The sequence below is a fragment of the Pongo pygmaeus genome, chromosome 21 (genome assembly GCF_028885625.2).
Source record: "Pongo pygmaeus isolate AG05252 chromosome 21, NHGRI_mPonPyg2-v2.0_pri, whole genome shotgun sequence".
NCBI classification, from domain to species: domain Eukaryota; kingdom Metazoa; phylum Chordata; class Mammalia; order Primates; family Hominidae; genus Pongo; species Pongo pygmaeus.
In genome coordinates, this window is record NC_072394.2 from 52487685 (window position 1) to 52498180 (window position 10496).

At 51.4% G+C, this 10496-nt stretch overlaps 1 protein-coding gene across 2 annotated transcripts in view; it reads left to right on the forward strand.

The window, feature by feature from the left end:
* Positions 1–4902, forward strand: part of SLC9A8 (solute carrier family 9 member A8) — a 78954-nt gene extending 74052 nt beyond the window's left edge. For both annotated transcript variants that reach the window (XM_054466676.2, XM_054466675.2), the window contains exon 16: positions 507–4902. In XM_054466676.2, the coding sequence (XP_054322651.1) occupies positions 507–614 (108 nt within the window). In that variant the 3' untranslated portion in view covers positions 615–4902. The remainder of the gene's footprint in view (positions 1–506) is intronic.
* Positions 4903–10496: the final 5594 nt, after the last annotated feature.

Here is a 10496-nt window from a genome sequence, read left to right on the forward strand (position 1 = left end):
TGCTGCCCGCTTTGTTTCTGAGCAGGCCCATTTTCCACTCTCTGGCAGGCCTGATAGCTGCCGGTGTGTGCGCTCTTCCAGGAGCCAGGCAGCTCCAGTGACTGTGACCACGGCCGCTTCCTTCTCCAGCATTCTGTGCAGTGGATGCAGCTGTGTCCCTGACAGCTGAGGAGATGGAGGCCTAAGAGGGTGCAGTAACCCCACAAGGTCACAGCCAATACGGGCATAATTGGGAGCAGAGCTAAGTGTGTCTGACTCCAGAGACCACATTTTCAGCCTCAAGCCATGCTACCTCCTCCTTTCTGAATGACACCTCCCGTGACCTCCACCCCCACAAAGAACAATCCCAGCTCAGTTTGTTCAATTGAAACTGAAGTTGCCTGTGGCCATCACCCTGCCTCCCGCCTCCTCCCTAGACACTCCCCACAAAGCACCCAGCAGCTTCCCCTCCCTGCCTTGGCCCTGCCCCTGACGCCCTGACGGCTTGGTTGTGTCTCTCGACCCAGGACCTGCACCACGGGCGCATCCAGATGAAAACTCTCACCAACAAGTGGTACGAGGAGGTACGCCAGGGCCCCTCCGGCTCTGAGGATGACGAGCAGGAGCTGCTCTGATGCCAGGTGCCAAGGCTTCAGGCAGGCAGGCCCAGGATGGGCATTTGCTGCCCACAGACACTCAGCAGGGGCCTCGCAGAGATGCGTGCATCCAGCAGCCCCTTCAAGACATAAGAGGGCGGGGCGAGGTACTGGCTGCAGAGTTGCCTTAGTCCAGAACTTGCCAGGCCTCTGGAGCCAGGCGACTTCTTGGGAAACTGTCATCTCCTGACTCCTCCCTGAGCCAGCCTCCGCTCAGTGTGGCTCCTCAGCCCACAGAGGGGAGGGAGCACGGGGCCAGGTGCCAGTCATCTGTGAAGCTGGGGTGCCTACCCCCCACCCGGAGGACCCCTGCGGCCCCCTGCTTAAGAGAAGCACCATCTACAGTTGTGCCATTCCCCAGCCACTGCCTTCATGCTGCCCCCGCCAGACTGGCAGAGCCAGGGGTCAGCCGCCTGCCTTTGAGTCATCAAGATGCCTCCGCAGCCACAATTCTGACCTAAGTGGCAGGGCCCAGAAATCTTGAAAACCTCCCGCTGCCTTTTGTGATACTTCCTGTGCTCCCTCAGAGAGAAATGGAGTGACCTTTTTTTCCTTTACCTGATTGGCACTTTGCAGTCTGTCTCCCTGGGTAGCAGACAGCTGCTGCCCTTCTCTGGGTATGTTCTGAATGTTTACACTGGTACCTTCTGGTATCTTCTTTAGAGCCCCCTGCAAGCTGCAACCCTAGGCTTTTATCTTGTGGGGTCAGAGCGCCCTCTAGAGGGAAAAGCTAGAGGCACAGGGTTTCTGCCGGCCCACAACTGCTGTCTTGATTTGCATTTTACAGCAAAGTGCTGAGAGTCTGTAGTCGCCTCCTGCCATCTGATCTCCCTCCCCACCATTCCCATACTCGGTTGTTCTTTTGTCTAATCGGAGGCCACTGTGCTGAGTCCCTGCAGTGTCTGCTCACTGCTGCCATCTTCGCGGCTAATCAAGGTTCCATCCTCTTTCCCCCTCCCAGTTCCCTACCACGTTGGATCCCATATCATCACCCATGCTAGGGTCCCCAAAGCACTGTTGGATCCCATTCATCACCCATGCTAGGGTCCCCAAAGCATTGGGGCAGGGGCCAGAGCAGCAGCAGCCAGTGCTCCCTCCTCTACTCTGACCTGGGGCCCCAGCATCCTGGAGCAGACGCTCCACGCACACACACCCCAGCCCTGTCCCAGGGGCCTGGCCCCCTCAGCCATCTCAGGGTGAGGAGCTGCCAGTCATGTCCAGATGGAATGACTCCCATCCTCTCATCTCCCCTTTGACGAGCCTCAAACTGTTCAGCTCATCAAAGAGCCATTGCCAACTTCTGTATGTGGTTCTGGGTCCCAGGGAGCCTTGGAACCTGGCAGCCTGGGGTGGTTTAATTCATCATGTGCATTCCTGCTTCTCAAGGGACACAGTGGCCTACATGGCCCAGCATGGACCCTGGGCTGATCATGTGCATTCCTGCTTCACTGGGGACACAGTGGGCCCGCATGGGCCAGCATGGGCCCTGGGCTGGAGCAAGCACATCTCCATCTCTTGCACCTCAGGCGGTATGGCTGCAGATGTCAGGAGGGACTGACCTCAGGACCTTCCAGGTTCCTCTGTGCCAGGAATGAGAGGCCAGGTCCGATCCTGCCACCTCGCCTTGACCCTGAAGTCAGAGCAGGCCAGCCGGGCAGGAAGCACGCTGTTTACTTTTTGCATGAAAAGTAAATGTGTACTTGATAGAGCTAAAATATGATCTTTTTTAATTCCTCAACCCCATAATTTGAGCCATTGCCTTGCTTAATTTTGGTCTCCACCATTTCCTTTTAGTGGAGAAGAGAGGAAGTCAGAGGGTGGGGACCTTTGCCTGCCCCTGGGCGAGTAGGGGCAGGGATCTGAGACCAGATTGTTCTCGCGCCCCTGCCAGAACTCACTCTCCCCTGAAGTTTAGGGTCCCATCTCCCAGATGTAAGTTGTTTTGCAAACTCAGTTGTTTGCCAGGATTTCTTTCTTTCCTAATCTTAAAGTCACAGATAAAGCAATGAAAAGAGTCAGATCCCATTTCCGTCTGCCCCCTCGTCACCAGGTCTGATAGCCCCGGCCACGTCACACGTGGCCTCACACTTTCAGCTGAGACTTGAAAAAGATGCTGTGGCGGAAGAGCATGTGGGGCTTGGTGGAGGGGCCCCAGGATTTGTTGGGGGCAGAGGGGGTGGCGGGACCTTTCCCAGGAGATACCAGCACCTGCCTCGATCTCCTGTGAGCCTCTTCTGCCCCCTGTCAGCCAGGTGAGGTCAGCAGCCTGGGAGAGTGCCCCCAAGAGATGAGGGCACCCTGTGTTCCTTGGTAACAAAAGGCCATAGAAGTCTGTTTTTCTGGGTCAATTTTTTTGCCTGAGAATAACAAATTGCTGCTGTCTACCTTTAGCACACCCAATCATTCTATTTGGGGCAGTGAATGCATAGAAGATACAAAAATACGCAGCTTAACTCTATCTTCCTGCGTGTGTATTTATTTTCTTCTGGGTCTAGGCCATGGTACAGGAGAACTGTGGCGTGTAGGAGGAATACTTCAGGATGAGTGAAGGCTGGAGCCAGGGAGCGCTGGCGGAAACCAGCCCTTTAGCCAGCAGCCCCTCCACCACAGGCGCTGCTGTGTGGAACGAGTTCTTGGAATGAATCCCATGCTTTCTGCAGCCTGTAGTTGTTATGACCCCTCGGAACAACCACCCCCTGTGGCTTGTGTGAGGTCTCGCAGGGAAAAGGGCTGGCTCCTAGGTTCCTGAGATAAGTTTGCAGGGGGATGGGCCAGGGCCAGGCTAAGGGTGGCTCAGTTCCATCATCTGGAGGTCAGACACTGTCCAGAGGCAGAACCGAAGCCCTCTCGGCCCCTACCCTAAGCCAGCCACCCCTCTTCACAGTGGGTGAGCTGGGCTGGGCTGGTCGGGCTGGCTGGCATGAGGCCAAGGGGCAGGCCTGAGCGCCAGAGTCGCCCAGGTTAGCCCACAGGATTCCTTTGCGTGCCATGGAATGCTGAAAGACTGGGGACCCTCCTGAAAACCCTTGGCAAAGGTGCCATCGGCAAGGCTTGGCCTCATGAAGTCTCGGGTCCATGTTCCCGCAGGGCGCACATGCTTGGAGAGTCCTCAGCAGGGTAGCTGAGGCCAGGCCACTTCTGCTGAGGATGGGGCAGGCTGGGGTGTGGGTGTGGCCTGGGGTGGCTCAGGGCTGGAACTGCTGCCTGATTCCTGTGTGGGGAGAAGCTCGGTGGCCGTTTGCTGCCACTGACAAGGATTTCACATGCAGAAGAGAAAAGGTCCCCCTCCGCCCCCCGCATTCCCTGCCGAGTGAGTGCCAGTGTTTGCTGCCCTTGCTGGGGGCCGGTAGGAAACTCTGAGCTTCCTGATGCAGAGTCATGAAGCAGAGTCCTCGGGAAGGCATCTCCAGAGCCCCGGGTCCTCCGTCTCATGCCCTCCGGCTCACAGTCAAGATAAAGGCCTCAAGAGAATAAAGAGCCAGCCCCCTTCCATTTAGGCTCCTGCCATTTCCCAAACAGTTCTCCAACAGTTAGACATTGAGGGGCTTCACTGTTATCAGGCATGTAACAGAAGGAGGAAGACTAACACACACCCCCTGCCCCATCCCATCCCCCTCTCCCGAGCCATTTTCTTGCTGTGGCCTCTGGTGCCCTTGAGTTGGTCTCCCTGGCTGCCCTGTGGGGGCTTCACTGGCTTCGGAGTGAGCGCGAAGTCCTGGTGAGCAGTGGGCCTGTGATTGGATGGGAAGATGTGCATCCGTGGTCAAAAGTCACCTGCCAGCCCTGCGGAGCCAGAGCCTCAGGCTGAGATGGGGAGGCCTCCCTACTTCCACCTGGATGGTGGGCATGGCCTGGCTTACACCAAAGGCTCTGACGGTTTCTCAAAGTAGGGATGTGCAAAGCTTGAATTGTCCTCAAGATGGATGTGAATCTTACATTCCTTTTCATCGTTTCCTTTGTAAAAATGAAGAGTGCTGGGTTTTTGTTTTAAGAAGCATTATGAAGGCCAGACTTACTCATTTTTCTCCCCCAAGTGAGCTGCAAGAGGCCCCTGTTAGGCCCGTTTCCTGAGCAGTGATGTGCTGCTCTTCTTGGTGGGGCTTTGGGCTGGGAGGGGAAGGTGGGTCAGAGATGGGGAACCTGTGGCTGCCGTGCAGGAGCCCCTGTGTCATCTCGTTGGACTCTTTAAGGGAGTCAGGAATAGATGTGTGAACAGTCGTGTCACTGGATGCCTATTTAGAAATAAAGTGTATGCTGCTGAATTGGAGCCAGTGTCTGTGTTCATATTCAGGTGGCTTTGCAGATGCACAGGTCACACCTCCTAGACTGGGCTCTGTGGCATACAGCTACCCAGCCCCTGGGCTGGTGGCAGCCATGTCACCAGGAAGTACAGTGCTTAGGAGCAGGGCTGGGTCAGGCTGGCCTGCGTCTGGTTCCCACCTTTGGCCCTCAGTGAGGAGCATGTGAGGCTCAGCCCCCAGCCAGGGTCAGCTTCTCATGATGCTGGGAGCCCTTCCTCCCTGGGCTCGCTGGCTGTTCGCCCAGGCTGCAGGGCCACCTGACCTCCTGCTCGGGGCTCATAGATCAGTCCCCCACAGGCCTTTGCCTGATGGTGAAATGGGGAACTTCTGTCACTGAACCTGCCCTGCCGCAGGAGTGGGGGCATCCGTAGCCTCTGATCGGAGGTGGTGGCATGTGGGGCAAGAAGGGTCATGAGTTTGTCTATACCCCCACGTACTTCCAAAGGCATCCAAGCTGCTGAAGGTAACAGGCACGAACCAAAAATGCATGTGATGTAAAATGAAACCAGTCAGGAGAAGCTGTCCTGGCCCCAGCCAGGGGGCAACAGCTGAGTTTCCTGGTTCCTTCCCACCCTGTGCTTCAACCCACCCCAGGGGAGACTCCCGAGGCCACAGTGGGCTCCCCGTGGCCCGCTTTTGGTGGAAACCCAGATTCAGAGAAATATTTCTCCACCATAATAAAAATTGCAAGTGTGATGACAAGTGGTAGCTGACACTTGGCCTCAGTGTCAGGGAGGCACCACGAGAGTGATAAGGACTCTGGCTAACAGCAGAATTTTCCAGGCCAGCCCTGCCTGCGAGGGTGGCTGGGAAGTGGAGCTGCGCTGTGCTGAGCAGAATAGAATGTCAGCTGGGACGGAATGGAGTGCTGGCAGCAAAGGTGGGGGGTGGTCCTGAGTGGGCACCTTGTTCCCACGGAGGGAACAGGGTATGTTTCATTTGTATTTCAACCTTCTCAACTCATAGAAAAAGCTCTCAGGGTAGAGGGGAGCAATCAAGGCAAGAAATATTTTCCTTAGAGGCTAGAAAGCTGGCGGGGGGTTGGAGGGTCACGCACAAAGTTGAGGGTCCTGTAACCCCCGCTTATTATTCCACAGGGCACTAGGGGAATGAAGCTGGCCTGGAGCGGGGCCCCACTGCCTCTTGGAGGCAATCCCCCACCCCAAGCAAGGGACAACACAGCCCTCTGGCTCTAGCCAGAGAAGATGTGAGACGTGAAGGGCAGTGGGGGTCAGGGGCCAGTACAGTCATCTCAAGGCCCTGGGTGACAGTAAGTGCCCCATAAATGAGGGTCCTCTTTGTGAATATTTATGGACCTGCAGGAGAGCAGGCAGGCATCAGCCACACTCCCCCCTGCCTGGGGAGGCCACCTGGCAGACCTGGGGGGTCTTAGCATCAGTTGGGACCAGCCTGGTGCTGGGGACCTCTGCGCATACAGGCAGCTGCCAGCTAACACCCTGATGTAAATGGGGAAGAAAATAAGTCTTTGCTTACAGAAAAAAAAAGGGCACAAAAACGTAGTTGGTTCATTTTGTGGCGAAGATGAGCCATATGCTCCTATCTGCTGGTGGGAGGGCAGCTGGCTCACACTCTCCAGAGGACACTGTGGTGACAGCTCTCCAAAGCCTGAAAACGGCCCAGCAGTTCCACTCATGGGGCAAAAGGAAAGTGCATGAAAATTGCACTCCAAGAACGGTCATCCCGGCAATATCTGAATGAGGAAAAATGGAAAACGACTTCTTTGTCCATGAATGGGGGACTGGTGAGATAAATTATGATAGAATATTTACCAACAATTCAAGATTCTAAGGATGTGGAAAAGTGTTTAGAATGTTATCAGACTAGCATTTTACCACCTTTAGAGAGACAGAAACATTTCACCCTCTGCTTAAATGCTGTTTGAGATTTCAAAATGACTAAAAATGAAAGTAGAAATTTTAGTACATCCTTTTATAAAAATACACATACTGGTACTCCAGCACGCACCCATTCATCCCTAATATGGAAGACCTGGTGGTTCCTTTCAACCACCACTTCTTCCCTGGGCCCTGTTGTCTTTGCTAAGAGAACCCATGTGGTTCGTGTAATGGGTGACTGTATGCTTCAAGGGGAAACAGAGCCAGTTCTCAGTTCAGGTTGTTCCTGGTCATTCCCTCTACTTGTCTGAGATTGGCTGAGGAATGGATCTATGACCTTATTTGGCAGGAGAATGAAGCGATTAAAAAAAAAAAAAAAAAGAAGTCTCGCTCTGTCGCCCAGGCTGGAGTGCAGTGGCACGATCTCAGCTCACATCCACTGCAATCTTCGCCTCGTGGGTTCAAGCGATTCTCCTGTCTCAGCCTCCTGAGTAGCTGGGATTACAGGCGCCCGTCACCACGCCCAGCTAATTTTTGTATTTTTAGTAGTGATGGGGTTTTGCCCTGTTGGCCAGGCTAGTCTCGAACTCCTGACCCCAGGTGATCCGCCCACCTCGGCCTCCCAGAGTGCTGGGATTACAGGTGTGAGCCACCGCGCCTGGCCTGAAGCAATCTTTTGAGGAATTTCTAAAACTTTCCTTACCCTCAAAAAGACACTCAAGGAAGGGACACGTTCTCTTCCCATTGTCTGACCTTTGCCTCCCATTACTTGAGGATGTAATGCTGCAGCCATTTGGAGACCAGGAGGGAACACCTTGCCACCATGCTGAGGATGGCAGAGGAGAAAGACAGAAGGCTTGTGTGTTGTTAATGACACTGCTGGAGCAGTGAATTAACCAGTCCTGGAATTGACCTCCTCTGGATCTCATGACGTGGGGCAATACATGTTCTGTATCTGCCATTTCTGGTTGGGTATTTTGTTACAGCAGAAATAATGCTGTTAAACAGCTTCATGAACTGAGAAAAGCAGATTTCAGAACCATATCAATAGATGTGCCTCTATAAATTAAATTAGCGGTATGTGTATACCGGAAAAAAATCTTAAAGGATAGACATAGAGTTTCAACTTAACTTTGGTTCTCTCCAAGTGGAAGGATTATAGGTAACTTTTTTTTTTTTTTTTTTGAGATGGAGTTTCGCTTTTGTTGCCTAGGCTAGAGTGCAGTGGCACGATCTTGGCTCACTGCAACCTCCACCTCCCGGGTTCAAGAGATTCTCCTGCCTCAGCCTCCCAAGTAGCTGGGACTACAGGCCCCTGCCACCATGCCTGGCTAATTTTGTATTTTCAGTAGAGACAGGGTTTCACCATGTTGTTCACGCTGGTCTTAAACTCCTGACCTCAAGTGATCCACCTACGTCGGCCTCCCAAAGTGCTGGGATTATAAACATGAGCCACCGCATCTGGCCAATTATAGGTAACTTTTAAAATCTTGCTGTTTGCATATATTTTCTATTTCTCTCATAAAGAATATTTATTAATTCAATAATAAGGAACACACATGTTCTTTGACCAGAACTAGAGGAGCAGTGCATTAGATGGAGTGACTTGAAGGCCGCTAGGGAAACAGGTGAGGGTCCAAACTGATGCTGTCACCACGGAGAGGCCTGTTTCCTTCTGCCCACAATTCCTATCCTAGCCCTGGGGCAAAGATTGGCAAATTATTGCCTGTAGCCCAAATCCAGCCTGCCTCCTGTGTCTGTACTACCTAAGAGCTAAAAATGGTTTTAACATTTTTTAAAGGTTGGGGAAAAAAAAACAGAAGAGTAAGGCCAGGTGTGGTGGCTCACGCCTGTAATCCCAACACTTTGGAAAGCCACGGTGGGAAGACTGCTTGAGCCCAGGAGTTTGAGACCAGCCTGGGCAACACAGGGAGACCCTGTCTCTATATATATAATTTTAAAAAACTATCCAGCATGTTGGTGTACACCTGTGGTCCCAGTTACTCAGACGGCTGAGGCAGGAGGACCACCTGAACCCAGGATGTCAAGGCTAAAGTGAGCTGTGATCGTGCCACTGCACTGTAGCCTGGGTGATAGAATGAGACCCTGCCTCAAGAAAAAAAAATCATAGATTCACAAGAAGTTGCAAAAAAAAAAGTACAGAAAGGTCCCATGTACCCTTCCCTCCGTTACCCCCAGTGGTAACATCTTGCACAACTACAGAATAGTTTCACAACCAAGAAACTGACATTGCCACAGTCCACAGATCTTGTTCCAACTTCATTAGTTTTACAGGCACTCGTGTGTGTGTGTTTAGTTCTACGCAATTTTATATCGTGTAGATTCACGTAACCACCATCACAGGGAAGTTTCCTTTTATAGAAGTATTCCAGCTGCCAAACAAAGAAGAAATCATTGAATTGGAATATCTCTATTTTGTAACTTCCAGTGAAATAATGGATCTAAGTGGGAAGAAACAGCCTTAATAGCTGCTAATTCCCCAAAGGGAGAGAACTCGACATAATATGCCTCCTGATGAGAGAATACGCATCAAGTATTCTTACCACAGAGATCAGATCCAAATCCAAGCAAACCCCAACAGCCAGCTACTGTGCAATACATGCACACATTCAACACCCTTTCACGATCAAAACACTCAACCAGCTAGGAATAGAGGGAAACTACCGCAACATAATACAGGCCATCTAGGATAACAGCTGACAGCATACTCAATGGTGAATGACTGGAAACTTATCCTCTAAGATCAGGAACAAGGCAAGGATGCCTGCATTCACCACTTCAATTCGACGTAGTACTGGAAGTTCTAGCCAGAGCAATTAAGCAAGAAAACCAAAGAAAAGATACCCCGGTTGGTAAGGAAGAAGTTAAAATTATCTCATGGATGACATGATCTTATATGTGGACAACCCTGAAGATTCTACAAGAAAAAAACTGTTCAAACAAATAAATTCGGCAAAGTTGCAGGATACAAAGTCAACACACAAAAGTCAGCTGCATTTCTATAAACAGTGGACAATCAGAAAAGGAAATTAAGAAAAAATCCCATTTATAATAGCATCAAAAAGAATTAAACAGGAATAAATTTAACCAAGCAGCAAGAAAGATTTGTACACTGAACACTATAAAACATGCTGAAAGAAATTTTAAAAGACACAAATAGGGCCAGGCATGGTGTCTCATGCCTGTAATCCCAGCACTTTGGGAGGCCAAGGCCTCCCAAATCACTTGAGGCCAGAATTCAAGACCAGCCTGGGCAATACAGTGAAGCCCTGTTTCTACAAAAAAATTTTAAGAATTAGCCATGCGTGGCACATGCCTGTGGTGCCAGTTACTTGGGAGGTTGAGGTGGGAGGATCTCTTGAGCCAAGAGTTCAAGGCTGCAATGAGCCATGACTGCACCACTGCACTCCAGCCTGGGTGATAGAGCGAGACCCTGTCTCAAAAAAACAACAACAAAAAAATCTATACTGCCCAAAGTGGATCTACAGATTCAGTGCAATCCCTATAAATGGCAATTTTTACAGAAATAGAAAAATAAAACCATCCTAAAATTCATATGGGATCTCAAGGGACCCTGAATAGCCAAAACAATCTTAAAAAAGAACAAAGGTGGAGGCGTTACACTTCATGATTTCAAAGTATATTACAGAGCTACAGTAATCAAACTAGTGTGGTACTGGCAT